General features: G+C 42.1%; 1 protein-coding gene across 2 annotated transcripts in view; it reads right to left on the minus strand.

Annotated features, from left to right (window-relative positions):
* C1AH9orf85 (chromosome 1a C9orf85 homolog) overlaps positions 1–18,891 on the minus strand; it is a 74,468-nt gene that overhangs the window by 8,060 nt on the left and 47,517 nt on the right. The window contains exons 3-4 of one of the 2 annotated variants that reach the window (XM_003267405.3): positions 4,693–4,806; positions 2,458–3,637 (exon numbers count right to left, since the gene is read on the minus strand). The exons of the other annotated variant lie outside the window; for it this stretch is intronic. Coding sequence (XP_003267453.1) covers positions 3,487–3,637; positions 4,693–4,806 — 265 coding nt within the window. The 3' untranslated portion in view covers positions 2,458–3,486. Of the gene's footprint in view, positions 1–2,457; positions 3,638–4,692; positions 4,807–18,891 lie in introns of those variants that run through there. 2 annotated transcript variants of the gene reach the window in all.

The following is an 18,891-nucleotide window of genomic DNA, read 5'->3' on the forward strand; positions in this document are numbered from 1 at the left end:
AAAGCACTGTAATATTTCAGAATATGTGAATGCAGTCTTGATATCCTCCTGCCAGATATCAAGGTGCAACAAATCAATGCACTACATTAAAGTGATTCATTTCATTAAAACAAAACAAAGCCTTCATCTCATTTCTGTATGTTATGATACAAACAGCTTTTGGACTAGAAGGGTTAATTCCTAGAAATAAATGTAAAGGAACTAAATATAATAAAGTCTGCTTAAAATACAAAACAATCTTTCTTAGCACTAAGGAATGAATGCAGCTATTAATATATGTCACTAGGTGATGCTCTTTGTTAAATTTTTTTCCTGGTAAAGTCATCTTAGGAATTAGTATTCATTCACATGGGCAAGAATTTATGGTAGGTCCAATAAGACTTTAGCTGGCTCCTTAATCACAAAAGTTAAATAGTCCAGAAAATAAGTTTATATGCAAGAAAGGAAAGCCACACAAATTTATGGGCAGAAAATTTCTTTCTTTTGAGACAGAGTTTCCCTCTTGTTCCCCAGGCTGGAGTGCAATAGCGCTATCTTGGCTCACCACAACCTCTGCCTCTTGGGTTCAAGTGATTCTCCTGCCTCAGCCTCCGGACTAGCTGGGATTACAGGGATGCACCACCAGGCCTGGCTAATTTTGTATTTTTAGTAGAGATGGGGTTTCTCTGTGTTGGTCAGGCTGGTCTTGAACTCCCGACCTCAGGTGATCCGTCCGCCTTGGCCTCCAAAAGTGCTAGGATTACAGGCGCGAGCCAATGCACCCAGCGGGACACAACATTTCTTTCAGTCAGGCTATATGTTTAGAATACTGAGACTTTCAAATTCTGAAGATAGTATTTCTATTCATTTTTGTCTCCACTTTTTTTTTTTTTGAGATGGAGTCTTGCTCTTGTCACCCAGGTTGGAGTGCAATGGCGCGATCTTGGCTCACTGCAACCTCTGCTTACTGGGTTCAAGCGATTCTCCTGCCTCAGCCTCCCGAGTAGCTGGGATTGCAGGCACCTGCTACCACACCCGGCTAGTTTTTGTTATTTTTAGTAGAGCTGGGGTTTCATCATGTTGGGCAGGTTGGTCTCAAACTCCTGACCTCAGGTGATCTGCCTGCCTTGGCCTCCCAAAGTGCTGGGATTACAGGCATGAGCCAACTCACCCAGCCTCCACTTTCTTTAATGTCTTGATAAGATTTTATATTTTTGTTGACAGAGTTCTTGAATACTTTTTGATGTATTCCCAGGTAATATTTTCTGATGTCACTGAAATGTTATCTATGTCTGCACTTTTTTTATGCTGAAATGGGCTACAGTAAATTAGTATTACATCCTTAAGTATTTCAGTATGGATTTCTAAAATAACATTCCACTTAAATGATTCCCTAATATCACCTATTATCAAAAGTGAAATAGCCAATAAACACAAAAAGGGGCTCAAGCTTATTTGTAATTAGAAATACAATTATTAAGACAAAGAGATACTATTGCACACATATTCAACTGGCAGAAATTTAAAAGTCTGATACCAAGTGTTAGAAAGGATGCAGAGCGCTGAAATTCTAATCCATTTCTATGAACAAGGGGATAAAATCTGTCAGGAAAAGTTTTGTTTTACATAGTAAAAGTGAAGATGCATTGACCTGATTCCCTCTACCACTGCTAGATACATACCTAACAGAAATGCACAGGTCTATCATGAGACACATGTAACAATGCTCATGCTAGTATTATAACAGGAAAAATTTGAGATAAATGTCTCTCAACGTCAGAAAAAACAAACTATGAGCCAGATGTGGAGGCTTATGTCTGTAATTCTAGTACTTCAGGAGGCCAAGGTGGGTGGATCGCTTGAGGCCAGGAGTTCGAGACCACCTGGCCAACATGGTGAAACCTCGTCTCTACTAAAAATACAAAAATTACCCAGGCGTAGTGGCACAGGCCTGCAGTCCCCACTACTAGGGAGGCTAAGGCAGGAGAATCACTTGAACTCGGGAGGTGGAGGCTGCAGTGAACCGAGATCATGCCACTGCACTCTACCTGGGCAGCGGAGCGAGACTCCATCTCAAAAAAAAAAAAAAAAAAAGTAAAATAAAAAATAAAAAATATGGCCTGGCATGTTGGCTCACACCTGTAATCCCAGCACTGCGGGAGGCCGAGGCAGGTGGATTACCTGAGGTCAGGAGTTCAAGACCAGCCTGGCCAACATGGTGAAACCCCGTCTCTACTAAAAAGACAAAGATCAGCTGGGCGTGGTGGCAGGCACCTGTGATCTCAGCTACTTGGGAGGCTGAGGCAGGAGAATCGCTTGAACCCAGGAGGTGGAGGTTGCAGTGAGCCGAGATCGCGTCATTGCACTCCAGCCTGTGCAACAAGAGTGAAACTCTGTCTCAGAAAAATAAATTAATAAAATAAAATTAAAAAAATAAAAAAAAAACATAATAAAAAAATTAAAAGATAGAAGAGTTAAAAAAAAAAAAAAACCCAGACCAAGCTAATTTATATTGTTTAGGAGTACAAACATGGGTAGTAAAAAAATTAAGACAGTAATGATCAAAATTCAGAATAGTGCCAACTATGGGAAGAAAGATGAACTTTTGCTGAGGGAGAGCCTCACTGGGGTGTCCTGATGCTGGCAGTTTCCTCACTGAGGTGTGTCAATGCATGAACTTTCCTTTATAATTATTCTAAAAAATGCATACACTTATTATAAAGTGTATAAATTATATGCACTTTTTCTGTATGTACATTTCACAAGAGAAAAAAGTTAAAATGTGATGAAATATATAAAAATACAAAGCAGAATTGCTATATGCTTGTTAAACATTATTATTTTGAAAAAATTGCTTTTACTTTGTAACAATTAAACATAAGTGACAGGGCTTTTGCTATGAGTCATTTATCTGAGATCATTTACCAAAAGGCACTTACTGAGGACCAATTTTTGAGGCAATGTAATAATGTCATCTTATTTTTACATGAGCTAGTTCTTATACAACCATCAATTCTGAATCTTGTTTAGTTTGATATTAAGTAATATACACAATTTATATTGTTCATGTATGAAATTTGTCTATTTTTCCATAGCTTTTTCTGATTTCCTCATTAGGATTTCAAATATCTTTTGGAAAATACTCAAAGCCAAAAGGTGGTCAGAATTTCACATTCTTAAATTGACTTTTTATTTTATTTTTTTTGAGACAGAGTCTCGCTCTGTCACCCAGGCTGGAGTGTAATGGTGTGAACTCAGCTCACTTCAACCTCCGCCTCCTGGGTTCAAGCAATTCTCCTGCTTCAGCCTCCCGAGTAGCTGGGATTACAGGCATGAGCCACCATGCCCAGCCAATTTTTTGTATTTTTAGTAGAGATGGGGTTTCGCCATGTTGGCCAGGCTGGTCTCGAACTGCTGACCTCAGGTGACCCACCCGCTTTGGCCTCCCAAAGTGTTGGGATTACAGGCGTGAGCCACTGTGCCCAGCCGACTTTTAATACAGTGATATTAATTCATTTGATGTTCTCCTCCTGTGTCTTCTAAATCAATATCAAAATCTAAATCATCATCACTTTCTTCATTTCTTCTGCAGCTTCTTCTATGGTTGGAACTTAGATTATTTTCAGTATGTTCTATTTTTTCTGTTTCTTTATTCAACCTAAAGATGAAAGAAAAAATTTCTATTTATTTCCCAAGCTTTCATTATTTAACCATGTAGATTGAAAAGACTTTTACCACTACATTTCTTGAATAACAGAAACCTAATGAAGTAAATATAAAGAAAAAGATCCACTTGGGAGTGGTGGCTCATGCCTGTAATCCCAGCACTTTGGGAGACCAAGGCAGGTGGATCACTTGAGGTCAGGGGTTCGAAACCAGCCTGGCCAACGTGGCGAAACCCCGTCTCTACTAAAAATACAAAATTAGCTGGGCGTGGTGGTGCAAGCCTGTAATCCCAACTACTTGGGGGGCTGAGGCAGCAGAGTCGCTTGAACTTGGGAGGCGGAGGTTGCAGTGAGCCAAGATCGTGCCATTGCACTCTAGCCCGGACAACAAGGGTGAAACTCCGTCTCAAAAAAAAAATCATTGAACGCTAACTTGAGATCCAACCAATTATAATACTACTGTCACTAAAGTAGGCTCAAATAAATTAATACATGATGTCCATTAAAAGAAAAGTTGTTAAATAATGTGTAATTCTTTTGTAATGAATATGAATCTCAAACATAAATATTTTATTTTCTTAAAAATATAGTTTCACTTTTATTGTAATGATAGAAAAATAATTTTAAAAGTCTATATTAGTTTGACATACAACTTTAAGAGTTATGGATCATGGATCATCTCTTTTTTTTTTTGAGATGGAGTCCCACTATGTCACCCAGGCTGGAATGCAGTGGCACGATCTCAGCTCACTGCAACCTCTGCCCCCCAAGTTCAAGCGATTCTCCTGCCTCAGCTTCCCGAGTAATTGGGGTTACAGGCGCCTGCCACTGTGCCCGGCTAATTTTTTTGTATTTTTAGTAGAGATGGGGTTTCACCATCTTGGCCAGTCTGGTCTTGAACTCCTGACCTCGTGATCCACCCGCCTCGGCCTCCCAAAGTACTGGGATTACAGGCATGAGCCACTGAGCCTGGCAAGGATCATCTCTTAAAAGAAATTCATGTATCAATCACTAAGAGTAAAATTCAAACATAAAAGGAAACACTCACGGAATAACAATGTCTTCTTTCTTTCCACATTTTGCGCAAACTTCAAGTTCACAGGCACATGGTCTACACATTATGTGATAAGAATCCTTCACTGTCTTTTGTAAACATTTAACACTAAAATAAAAAATAAAATGTTAACTTATTTATATTTATTTCAGACTTATTTGATAAAATAAGATGTGTCTAAATGTATAGTGAAAAAGCCTAACAATCAAAATTCCTAGATTTCAATTTCAGGTGTTTATCTTATGTCACTCTAAATTAATTATATCACATTTCTAGATAGCAGTTTACAGCTGCAGAATAAAACTGCTAGATATTTATCCACTCTTAAAATTTTTTTAAAGTGTCATTAAAAATGTGTTAAAACAAGATCAATATACAAAACTCAACTGTATTTCTATATACTACCAATAAACAATCTACCAAAGAATAAAGGAATAAATCCAATAAAAGAAGTGCAAGACCAATACACTGAAAATTACAAAACATCACTGAAAGAAACTAAAGACCTAACTATATGGAAAGACATCCCATATTTTATATGAAAAGACTTAATATTGTAGGCCGGGAGTAGTGCTCAGGCCTGTAATCCCACCAGTTTTGGAGGCCAAGGTGGGCAGATCACCTGAGATCAGGAGTTCGAGACAAGTCTGGCCAACATGGTGAAACCCCATCTCTACTAAAAATACACAAATTTAGCTGGATGTGGTGGCACGCCTGGGAGATGTGCCATAGTACTTCAGCCTGGGAAAGAGTGGGACTCCATCTCAAAAAAAAAAAAAAAAAAGACTTAATATTGAGAATATTGAGAAGATAGCAATACTCCCCAAACTGATCTACAGATTCAATGAACTCTCTATTAAAATTCCAGCTGGCTTTTTTGCAGAAATTGACAAGCTAATCCTAAAGTTCATACAGAAATTCTAGGGACCCAGGATAGCCAAAACAATCTTGAAAAGGAACAATAAAATGTGTGGATTCACATGTATTGATTTCAAAACACACTACAAACCTACAGTAACCCAGACTGTGTAGTACTGACATAAGAATAGACGTATATAGGTCATCAGAATAGAATTGAGAATCTATAGGCAAAATAGTGGAAATATATTATGGATTTATAGAATACGTAAAAGTAAAATGTATGACAACAATAATACAAAATTGGCCAGGAGGAATTGAAAGTATATTATTATAAGGATTGTGAGGTACTTATTCTGTATGAACGTTATCAGTCAAAATGACAATTTTAGAACACTCTATACAAGAGCAATACATTGTCTTCAAGTATACATGGAACATTCTCTAAGACAGACCATATTCTGGGCCATAAAACCAACTCAACATATTTTAAAAAAGAAAAAACTGGCCGGGTGCCGTGGCTCACGCCTATAATCCCAGCATTTTGGGAGGGTGAGGTGGGTGGATCACCTGAGGTCAGGAGTTTGAGACTAGCCTGGCCAACATGGTGAAACCCCGTCCCTACTAATAATACAAAAAAAATTAGCTGGGCATGGGGGAGCACATCTGTAATCTCAGCTACTTGAGAGGCTGAGGCAGGAGAATTGCTTGAACCCAAGAGGCGGAGGTCGCAGTGAGCTGAGATTGCGCCATTGCACTCCAGCCTTGGCGACAAGAATGAAACTTTGTATGAAAAAAAAAAGAAAAAACCCTGAAATTTATATAAAATATATATCATCTTGCCACAGTGAAATTAACAAAAAATCAATAACAGAAAATATCTAGAAAATGCTCAAATATTTAGAAAATAAACAAAACACTTCTAAATACCTCACAGATCAAAGAGGAATTCGCACACACAAAAAGAAAATATTTTCATTGAATGACAATGAAAATACATCAAAATTTACAAAACGGAGCTAAAGAAGTCCTTGGGAAATTTATTTTAATACATGATTACACATTATATTAAACAAAAAAGTTATCTAAACTTTTACCTTTAGAAAATAGAACAGTAAATTAAACTCAAAGCAAACAAAGGGGTGCTGTAATAAGAACAGAAATCAATGATATTGAAAACAGAAAAATAAAATCAATGCAACCAAAAGCAGGCTCTTTGAAAAGATCAATATAATTCATAAACACATATACTGAAACATCAGGAATAAAAGATGGTACAGCACTATAGATCTAACAGACATTGAAAGAATAATAGGAGGCTGGGTGCAGTGGCTCATGCTGGTACTCCCAGCATTTTGGGAGGCTGAGGCAGGTGGATCACTTGAGGCCAGGAGATCAAGACCAGCCCAGCCAACATAGTGAAACCACATCTCTACTAAAAATACAAAAAATTAACTGGGCATGGTGGTGTAATCCCAGCTACTCGGGAGGCTGAGACAGGAGAATCACTTGAACCTGGGAGGCAGAGGTTGCAGTGAGCCGAGATTGCGCCACTGCACTCCAGACTGGCTGCTAAATACGGCGAGTTCTAAGTTTCTCTTCAAAGAATCAGTATGTCAGTATGTTCAGTTCTTTGTTCTCCGTTTTAAAGTTTAACTTCCTTGTTCTCTTCATCTCCTTGCCCCTAGTTTCAGTAAACAACCTTCCCGCCAGTTCTAATCAGTAGTTCACATCTGTTGCCCTGGTCACCTGCTCTGTCCTGAGTCACCCCTGGTCACCTGCTCTGACCTGAGTCACCTTTAGTCACCTGTTCCATAACCATCTTTCCTGCCGAAACTGCTCACCCCGCCACTCTGGCTCATACCCCTGCTCTGTTTAAAATAGCCAGTCGGAATTAGCTTAGATTGTGTGGTCCAACCCTAGCGAACAGGGGACCAACACAGCAGTAGAGGCCACCTGCGTCAGGGATAAGAACCCCTTCCCCTCCTCTGTTCAGGTGTACTCTTGCCATTGCTCCATCCGCAAGACACATCCTTCTATAGAAGTAAAATTGCCTTGCTGAGTTATGTTTGAGTGCTATTTCTTTTGTGGCACCGAAAATTTATTTCTAACAAATGACAAAGCAAGACTCTGTCTCAAAAAACAAAGAATAATGGGAAAATTTTAGTATTAACTCTATGCATATAAGCCCAACAACTCTGTAGAAATGGCCAAATTTTTGCAAAGAAAGAATATCAAAACTCACCAAAGAAGAAATAAATACTCCTCTATCCATTAAAGAAAAATTTAATCATAACTCTAAAAAAACTCTCCTAATTTTTTTTTTTTTAAGGAAAACTCCAGGCCCAAATGGCTTTATGGGTAAATTCTATCAAATATTTAAGAAATAATACTGATCATATACAAATCCTTCCAGAAAAACAAACAGGAAGAAATATTTTTCAACTCATTTGATAAGGCTCTAATATCAAGACAAAAAAAAAGCAAAGAAGAAAATGACAGATGAGTATTTCTAACGAACAAAGATGTAAAAATCCATGACAAAATGTTAGCAAATCAAATCCAGCAATATATAAACATCTTGCACACACGCTTACTCACTGTCTCGCATGCTCATTCTCTTGCATGTGCTCGCGCTCTCTCTCTCTCTCTCTCTATGTATATATATATATATGCACCAAATGGATTTATCCTGGGAATACAAGGCTAATTCAATATATTCAAAGCCAATAAATATAATTCACTAAAGCAATGTTCTAAGAAAAACCATATGATGATGTTAATACATGTGAAAAAAGCTTTACAAAAATATAACATCCGTTTATAACAACTCTCAGTAAACTATGAACCGAAGGAAACATTCTCAACCTAAAAACAGATAGCTACAAAGAAACTACAGCTAATTTCCTACTTAATGATGAAAGACTGAATACCTCCCCCATAAGATCAGAAACGGGGCAAGAATATCTGCTCTCATCACTCCTTTTCAGCATGATATTGGAGGTCCTAGGCAGTGCAATAGCAGCCAAAAAAAAAAAAAAAAGGTCATAAAGATTGGAAAGAAGAAATAACTGTCTTTATTTAGAAGAAAAAATCATTGTCTATATAGAAAACACCAATGAATCTATTTTTTAAAATGTACTGGACATAAACAGTGAGTTTAATAAAACCACAATATATAGGGTCAGTAAACAAACATAAACGGTATTTTTATGTTTCTAGCAATGATTAATTACTTTTTATAAGAGAAAGCAAAGAAATTATAACAGCCAAAAGAGTTATGAAAATGAAAAATGAGGTTGGAGAATTCTCACTATGTGATTTCAAGACTTATCACAAGGTAGTGATCAAGGTAGTGTAGTACTGGTGAAAGGACAGACACACAGATCAATGGAATAAAGACCAGAAACAGACCCACATACATATATGACCAACTGATTTTCAAGATAGTAGAAAGGTAACTGAATAGAGAAAAGACAGTCTTTTCAACAAACAATGTTGGAAAAACTGACTATCCCTAAAATTAACAAGAAATAGAACATAAATTCAAATATAAAATCAAGAATTATACAACTTCTAGAAGAAAACATAGGAAGAACTATTTGTGACGCTCAGCTAGGCAAAGATATCTTATCTACAACAACAAAACCATGATCTAGAAAGGATAATTTGTTAGATGGACCCTCTTCAGAATAAAAAATGTCTCCTCTTCAAAACACACCCTTAAAAGAATGAAAAAACAAGCCAGAGGTTGGCACAAAACTTATTAAGTATTTTGAACATCTTACAGTCAGCAAAGCTGTCCTTTGTGAGGATGATTTGCATCTGCAGAGGAAATAAAGTGAAGTAAACAATGGATATAAACAGGCTTTCTCTGAAGCCCGCCCTTGTCTGGATCTAGGAAAGATCAACTCAGCTCTAAAACTTTAAAGATCTGACAGAAACATTTACCAGAGGCCCTGCGGGGCTACCACCTGTGAGGTTTCATCTGCATAACAAGACTGCCTTTGCCCAGGTTTCTCCTCTTCTCCCCCACTCATAACTGTCTTTCCACAATATCCTGCTTTGCCACAATCTGAGCCCCCCATTCTTTCTGTAACCTCAAGATGACACAAAAGCGTTAACCATCTTGCCTTTGCATTTTTTTTTATAGTCTTGACTCCTGTGCACACGTATGCACACGATAAAATTTGTACGCCCTTTTCCCTTGTTAATCTATGTATTATGTTTGTTTTATAGATTCAAATTACCAAAGCTTCAGGGGAAAAATTCAAACCTCCCTACAATGGTAAGGAAAAATTTTAAATTCTCCTAAATATAAATTTTTCCAAATTTCCCTAAAAAATGGCTATATTGTATTTTATGAGTCCATTGCTAAGAAAACTTCAGAAATGTCAAAATGATGATAGTTTTGCCTTCTTTTCATTTCTTTATGGAATACACATGTTAAAAGAAAAAATTCAGCTGAATTACATTTAAAGGAGTTTAATTGAGCAATGAATGATTCATGAATCAGGCAGCCCCCAGAATCACAGCAGATTCAGAGACTCCAGGCATGCCTCATGGTCAGAACAAATTTATAGACAAAAAAAAAATAAAGTGCAATACAGAAATAGGAAGGGAGGTACAGAAACAGCTGGATTGGTTACAGGTTAGCATTTGCCTTATCTGAACACAGTTTGAACACTCAGCAGTGTATGAATGGTTGAAGTATGGCTGCTGGGATTGGCCAAGACTCAGCTATTGTTACAGGCACAGACTCCTGTTAGTTAAACTTAGGTTTTCAATCTTGTCTACCTATTAAATTAGGTTGCAGTTCATCCACGAGGAGTCAAATACAGAAATAGGGAGTCCTTATCAGGCTATCTTTAGTTCACTTTAACACACACAATTCCCAGAAACAATCACTCAAACAATTCTGACCATACATATACCACAACTAATCATTTTAGTGGAAACTATGGTCAAATAAAAACACAGGTCACCACTGTTTACATGTTTCTTGATAAAGGAGACAATACACTTCTTAAAAATACTACTATTGGGTGGGCACAGTGGTTCATGCCTGTAACCCCAGCACCTTGGGAGGCCCAGGCAGGAGAATTGCTTTGAGCCCAGGAGTTAGAGAACAGCCTTGGCAACATAGAGAGACCCCATCTCTACAAAAAACAAAATTAGCCAGGCGTGGGGGTGCACAACACCTACCAGAGTGTAGTAGTCCCAGCTACTCAGAGGCTGAGGTGGATCACTTGAGCACTGGCAATAAAATAGTAGGAAAAGAACACTAGTTTGGGAAACTGGAGACCTTGATTCTAGCCCACCCTCGACATGTCCTTGTCATACTGAGAGACAGGACTAGCTGGATTTCCTAGGCTAAGAATCCCTAAGCCTAGCTGGGAAGGTGACCGCATCCACCTTTAAACGTCGGGCTTGCAACTTAGCTCACACCCGACCAATCAGGTAGTAAAGAGAGCTCACTAAAATGCTAATTAGGCAAAAACAGGAGGTAAAGAAATAGCCAATCATCTATTGCCTGAGAGCACAGCGGGAGGGACAATCATTGGGATATAAACCCAATGGCTGAACCCCAGGTCAGAGAACACAAGGCTTGCCACTGTGTCCGGAATTGGTGGGTTCTTGGTTTCACTGACTTCAAGAATGAAGCCACGGACCCTCGCAGTGAGTGTTACAGTTCTTAAAGGCGGTGTGTCCGGAGTTTGTGACTTCTGATGTTCAGATGTGCTCGGAGTTTCTTCTTTCTGGTGGGTTTGTGGTCTCGCTGGCTCAGGAATGAAGCTGCAGACCTTCGCGGTGAGTGTTACAGCTCTTAAGGCGGCGCGTCTGGAGTTGTTTGTTCCTCCCGGTGGGCTCGTGGTCTCGCTGGCTTCAGGAGTGAAGCTGCAGACCTTCGCGGTGTTACAGCACATAAAGGCAGTGTGGACCCAAAGAGTGAGCAGTAGCAAGATTTATTGCAAAGAGCGAAAGAACAACGCTTCCACAGCGTGGAAGGAGACCCAAGCGGGTTGCCACTGCAGGCTCGGGCAGCCTGCTTTTGTTCTCTTCTCTGGCCCCACCCACATCCTGCTGATTGGTAGAGCCGAGTGGTCTGTTTTGACAGGGCACTGATTGGTGTGTTTACAATCCCTGAGCTAGACACAAAGGTTCTCCATGTCCCTACCAGATTTGCTAGATACAGAGTATCCACACAAAAGTTCTCCAAGGCCCCACCAGAGTAGTTAGATACAGAGTGTCGATTGGTGCATTCACAAACCCTGGCTAGACACAGGGTGCTGACTGGTGTATTTACAATCCCTGAGCTAGACATAAAAGTTCTCCACATCCCACCAGACTCAGGAGCCCAGCTGGCCTCACCCAGTGGATCCTGCACCGGGGCTGCAGGTGGAGCTGCCTGCCAGTCCTGTGCCGTGTGCCCGCACTCCTCATCCCTTGGGTGGTCGATCGGACTGGGCGCTGTGGAGCAGGGGGCGGTGCTCGTCGGGGAGACTGGGGCCGCACAGGAGCCCAAGGAGGGGGTGGGAGGCTCAGGCATGGCGTGCTGCAGGTTCCGAGCCCTGCCCCGCAAGAAGGCAGCTAAAGCCTGGTGAGAAATCAAGCGCAGCACCAGTGGGCTGGCACTGCTGGGGGACCCAGTACACCCTCTGCAGCCACTGGCCTGAGTGCTAAGCCCTCATTGCCCGGGGCCAGCAGGGCTGGCCAGCTGCTCCGAGTGGGGGGCCGCCAAGCCCACACCCACCTGGAACTCCAACGGCAATGGCTACCCTCTTTGGGTCCCCTCCCTTTGTATAGGAGCTCTGTTTTCACTCTATTAAATCTTGCAACTGCACTCTCTTCTGGTCTGTGTTTGTTACCGCTCGAACTGAGCTTTCACTCATTGTCCACCACTGCTGTTTGCTGCCGTCGCAGACCCGCCACTGACTTCCATCCCTCCGGATCCCGCAGGGTGTCCACTGTGCTCCTGATCTTGCCAGGCGCCCATTGCCGCTCCTGACTGGACTAAAGGCTTGCCATTGTTACTGTACGGCTAAGTGCCCGGGTTCGTCCTAATTGAGCTGAACACTAGTCACTGGGTTCCACAGTTCTCTTCCGTGACCCACAGCTTCTAGTAGAGCTATAACACTCACCGCATGGCCCAAGATTCCATTCCTTGGAATTGGTGAGGCCAAGAACCCCAGGTCAGAGAACACAAGGCTTGCCACTGTGTCCGGAATTGGTGGGTTCTTGGTTTCACTGACTTCAAGAATGAAGCCACGGACCCTCGCAGTGAGTGTTACAGTTCTTAAAGGCGGTGTGTCCGGAGTTTGTGACTTCTGATGTTCAGATGTGCTCGGAGTTTCTTCTTTCTGGTGGGTTTGTGGTCTCGCTGGCTCAGGAATGAAGCTGCAGACCTTCGCGGTGTTACAGCTCTTAAGGCGGCGCGTCTGGAGTTGTTTGTTCCTCCCGGTGGGCTCGTGGTCTCGCTGGCTTCAGGAGTGAAGCTGCAGACCTTCGCGGTGTTACAGCACATAAAGGCAGTGTGGACCCAAAGAGTGAGCAGTAGCAAGATTTATTGCAAAGAGCGAAAGAACAACGCTTCCACAGCGTGGAAGGAGACCCAAGCGGGTTGCCACTGCAGGCTCGGGCAGCCTGCTTTTGTTCTCTTCTCTGGCCCCACCCACATCCTGCTGATTGGTAGAGCCGAGTGGTCTGTTTTGACAGGGCACTGATTGGTGTGTTTACAATCCCTGAGCTAGACACAAAGGTTCTCCATGTCCCTACCAGATTTGCTAGATACAGAGTATCCACACAAAAGTTCTCCAAGGCCCCACCAGAGTAGTTAGATACAGAGTGTCGATTGGTGCATTCACAAACCCTGGCTAGACACAGGGTGCTGACTGGTGTATTTACAATCCCTGAGCTAGACATAAAAGTTCTCCACATCCCACCAGACTCAGGAGCCCGGCTGGCTTCACCCAGTGGATCCTGCACCGGGGCTGCAGGTGGAGCTGCCTGCCAGTCCTGTGCCGTGTGCCCGCACTCCTCATCCCTTGGGTGGTCGATCGGACTGGGCGCTGTGGAGCAGGGGGCGGTGCTCGTCGGGGAGACTGGGGCTGCACAGGAGCCCAAGGAGGGGGTGGGAGGCTCAGGCATGGCGTGCTGCAGGTTCCGAGCCCTGCCCCGCAGGAAGGCAGCTAAAGCCTGGTGAGAAATCAAGCGCAGCACCAGTGGGCTGGCACTGCTGGGGGACCCAGTACACCCTCTGCAGCCACTGGCCTGAGTGCTAAGCCCTCATTGCCCGGGGCCAGCAGGGCTGGCCAGCTGCTCCGAGTGGGGGGCCGCCAAGCCCACACCCACCTGGAACTCCAACTGGCCCGCAAGCGCTGCGCGCAGCCCCGGTTCCTGCTCGCACCTCTCCCTCCACACCTCCCTGCAAGCTGAGGGAGCTGGCTCCAGCCTTGGCCAGCCCAGAAAGGGGCTACCACAGTGCAGCGGTGGGCTGAAGGGCTCCTCAAGTGCCGCCAAAGTGGGAGCCCAGGCAGAGGAGGCGCCCAGAGCAAGTGAGGGCTGTGAGGACTGCCAGCACGCTGTCGCCTCTCACCACCATCTTGGAAACGGCATGCCGCCATCTTGGAAGTGGCCTGCCACCATCTTGGAAGCTCTGGGAGCAAGGAAGGCTCCCCCGGTAACAATGTAATCTCTGAAAGTCACTTTAACTTCTCTGAGTCTGATTTTTTATAATGGGTACTAAAAGTCCTGGCAGCTTAGCATGAACAAAAACAGTAGCATCAAATTATACTAGTAATCACTGTATCATCCCTTCCACAACCCCAGTCAAAAAACAAAAAACGCTTAAGTTTTTTTATGACACTGTTGTCATAGTAACACAACCTTTTTTTTTTTGTGAGATGCAGTTTCACTCTTGTCCCCCATGCTGGAGTGCAATGGCGCAGTCTCAGCTCACTGCAACTTCCACTTCCCGGGTTCAAGTGATTATCATGCCTCAGCCTCCCGAGCAGCTGGGATTATAGCCACGCACCACTACACCTGGCTAATTTTTGTATTTGTAGTAGAGACAGGGTTTCACCATGTTGGCCAGGCTGGTCTCGAACTCATGACCTCGAGTGATCCGCCTGCCTCGGCCTCCCAAAGTGCTAGGATTACAAGCGTGAGCCACTGCACCCGGCCAGTAACACAACTTTTTGTATTGTATGATTAAACCTATCAACATCTGGAAAATCTGTTTGAAGGAAGTAAAATTTCTCCTCTATCTTCTTAGGGTTTCCCTTTGGGACTGACATAAAATAGATTACTACTTGCTAGAAATAACAGACTTTACGTGATTACAACTCTTCTGGCACTGCCTTCATTTCCTGGTTATTACACTTTAACCTTTAACATAATTTAGCTCCTGTTGTACTTTCATGTATGTGATGATGAGGCACTTTCGTAAACAGTGAGCCACAGTACTCCACCCTTGGTGTACAAAACAGAAACGCAACATTGCTGAAGTTTCGTAAAGTCCTATTTTCCTGCAATGGCTCTAAGTCTTCTGTACTCAACATAGCAAGATCATAAAACTTTACTATGGGATAACATATGCTACTTAGAGAATGCTTTTAAGGAAATAATATCCCCAAATTCTAAGTACCTTGAGTATAAGAACTTATTACACAATTCACTTCCTTGTGTCCCTAGATTACAAGTTTGAAAGTAAATGAAGAGGCTATACTACCTTGTCTTAATGTAGTAGACAAGTAGATTACAATAATTCTTAATTTTATTTTTTGAGACAGGGTCTCACTCTGTCGCCCAGGCTGGAGTACAGTAGTGCAATCACAGCTCATTGGAGCCTCAACTTCCCAGGCTTAAGCAATCCTCGCACCTCAGCCTCCAGAATAGCTGGAACTACAGGAGCACGTCATCACGCCTAGCTAATTTTTTCTATTTTTTGTAGTGACAGAGTCTCACTATGTTGCCCAAGTTGGTCTAGCACTTTTGGGCTCAAGGCATCCTCCAGCCTCGGCCTCCCAAAGTACTGGGTTTACAGCCAATAATTCATAACGGGTACAAAATATTTACTTCTGACCAAGTGTAGTTTATGAAAAATAAAAAATAAAAATTATTCAATACTTTAGGGCAGACAATTTTAAATCAAAGCATGAACTGGAGTCCTCATGAACTGGAGAGGCATTGATGGAAGTAATAAAAGCTCTCTACTGCTTTCACCTTTAAAGACAGTAAGACCATGGTTGGCAACAAACAACAATAAAGCCACAGTTTACAGTTATTTTATACTATAATGTGATACAAAGAGCTATCAATGACTAAAACTCCACTCTCGGACATTTTAATACTCTTGGAATGTGGTGACACAATTTTTTTTTTTTTTGAGGCGGAGTCTCACTTTGTTGCCCAGGCTGGAGTGCAGTGGCGCAATCTCAGCTCACCACAACCTCTGCCTCCCAGGTTCAAGTGATTTTCCTGCCTCAGCCTACCGGGTAGCTGGGACTACAGGTGCATGCCACCATGCCTGGCTGATTTTTGTATTTTTAGTAGAGACAGGGTTTCACTTATGTTGGCCAGGCTGGTCTTGAACTTCTGACCTCGTGATCCACCCGCCTTGGCCTCCCAAAGTGCTGGGATAACAGGTGTGAGCCACTGCACCTGGCCGTGGTGACACAATTTTCAAATCACTAATTAACCTTCACAGCCTCAGCCTATTATAAGAAATGCTGGAGGCCAGGCGTGGTGGCTCACACCTGTAAATCCCAGCACTCTGGGAGGCTGAGGTGGGCGGATCACCTGAGGTCGGGAGTTTGAGACCAGCCTGACCAACATGGAGAAATCCCGTCTCTACTAAAAATACAAAAATAGCCAGGCATGGTGGCACATGCCTGTAATCCCAGCTAATCGGGAGGCTGAGGCAGGAGAATCACTTGATCCCGGGAGGCAGAAGTTGTGGTGAGCCGAGACTGTGTCACTTTTCTCCAACTTGGGCAAAAAGAGCAAAACTCCGTCTCAAAAAAAAAAAAAAAAAAGATTTTGGAACTGAAAAATGGCCAATGTGTATTGCCACACACTGGTGAACATGAAGGAACAGATACATATGTAGAATATGGCCGGGTGTGGTGGCTTGCGCCTGTAATCCCAGCACTTTGTGGCAGATCGCTTGAGGTTAGGAGTTCGAGACCAGCCTGGCCAACATGATGAAACCCCATCTCTACTAAAAATACAAAAATTAGCTAGGCATGGTGGCGGGCGCCTGAAATCCCAGGTACTCAGGAGGCTGAGACAGAGGTTGCAGTAAGCTGAGATCGCGCCACTGCACTCCAGCCTGGGTGACAGAGACAGACTGTCTCAAAAAACAAAAATAGACAAAAAAGACCTGTAAAATGTAACTGTTTTTGTTTGATAAAAGAACAAAAATAATAACCCAGTTTTTAAAAATTCAAATCCAGACCCTAAGCCAACTTTCCAAGTTTAGTTTTCTTTTAATTTAATGTATATTCAAAATAGACTGAAACCTCCTTTTGATAGGCAACTTTGATTACTGTTCATGGATCACCAAAAGTTATGCAATGAGAAAAAAGAAAAAGTAACAAGAGCAAATGAATGAAGAAATGATAATTTATGTGGACCAAAAAAACAGGACATATTAAGACAGCCCGGGATTATCTGTATTGTCCATGAAAGTCAACAGGATTCTTGTTCATTTTCCCTCCATTCCCTGGTCCCTCCTCACAGGGTTTCCTATAAACATTATTCATACCACTCTTCTACCTTTAAGTCTTTTCTAGACCTGTCTCTCTGGGTTTCATTTTATTCTCCTGCAGCTTTACCTTGTGTCCTCTGCATCTCCTTCTCCTTTTACTCACACCTAGCACTTTTTGCAACCTGCCCAGAATTATCTGTGGAGTCTCTCTCCAAATAGATGGTAAATTCCTGGGTGTCACAGATTCATTTGCTATCTTCTTTTGACATACAACACAGTGTCTTGTACATTGAGGATGCTATTTAAAATAATTGCAAGTTGAATCCAGTTTCCTATCTGTCATCTTTAACAATCTTGCTTTTGCTCAGAAATTAAGAGCTCTGATTGGAATAATATTCCCCAATATAACCATGGACTGTTCCTAGAGACAATTTTGTTCTTAATACAACACGTGAATTATAGTAAATTATCTTTCACATCCAGTCCAGCTTCTTGGTTCTTGCAGGTTACAGCAGACCTGGTTACACAAGACAAGGTGTTCTAACAGGTATTATTTTCGTTCTATAATGGAAAACTCTTAGTTAGGGACGTGACATTAAAATAAAAGCCAGAAATAGATTATGAAACTTTAAAAAATCTAGATGCTAGTTTTGAATATACTGTTTACTAGCTTACAGGGTAAGACACCTATTTTTTCTAAGGCCACCTCCTTATCTGTTCTTGCTACCTCTACAGGGTTGTTATTAGAATCCAACATATGTGCCAGAGGTTTGAAAATGTTAACTGTGGCCGGACACGGTGGCTCACGCCTGTAATCCCAGCACTTTGGGAGGCCAAGGCAGGCGGATCATCTGAGGTCAGGAGTTTGAGACCAGCCTGACCAACATGGAGAAACCCCGTCTCTACTAAAAATACAAAATTAGCCGGGCATGGTGGTGCGTGCCTGTAATCCCAGCTACTCGGGAGGCTGAGGCAGGAGAATCATTTGAACCTGGGAGGCAGAGGTTGTGGTGAGCCGAGATTGTGCCATTGTACTCCAGCCTGGGCAATAAGAGCGAAACTCTGTCCCAAAAAAGAAAAATAAGAAGAAAATGTTAAATTTAAAATAAATATCTTTTTTGTCCACTCTGAACTCAAATTCTGGGGTTAAAATATATAATATATATGATGTGGCAGCCATTGGCCCTTGGCCCCTTAAAGTTTTGTTTAAAGTAATTGACAAGAGGTGGATTGACTAATAGGAGAAAAGGCTATAAATTTACTTAATGTGCATACACAGGAGCCTTCAGAATGAAGATCCAACTTCTCAATAGTTTCAGAAACTTATAATATCTTGAGGTTACAGAAAGAATGGCAGCTTAGATTCTGGTAAAGCAGAGCAGGGAAGAGGTTTGGCCAGCAAAAGTGGCCTGGTTATGTAGAGGAGCCTCCCTCAGAGAGACTTTTAAAGGTGTCCTGCTCTCAGTCTCTCCTGGATCTGGGGAAAGAAAGAGAAAGGGGAGGGGGTATGACTGCATTAATGGAGATTCTATATGGATATAAATTTTCCCCACTTAAGACAGCTTTGCAAGGCCACTTTTGTCAGGATGGTGAAGTGGCAGCCATTTCAAAATACGTCAAAGAAA

The sequence above is a fragment of the Nomascus leucogenys genome, chromosome 1a (assembly GCF_006542625.1).
Source record: "Nomascus leucogenys isolate Asia chromosome 1a, Asia_NLE_v1, whole genome shotgun sequence".
Lineage (NCBI taxonomy): Eukaryota > Metazoa > Chordata > Mammalia > Primates > Hylobatidae > Nomascus > Nomascus leucogenys.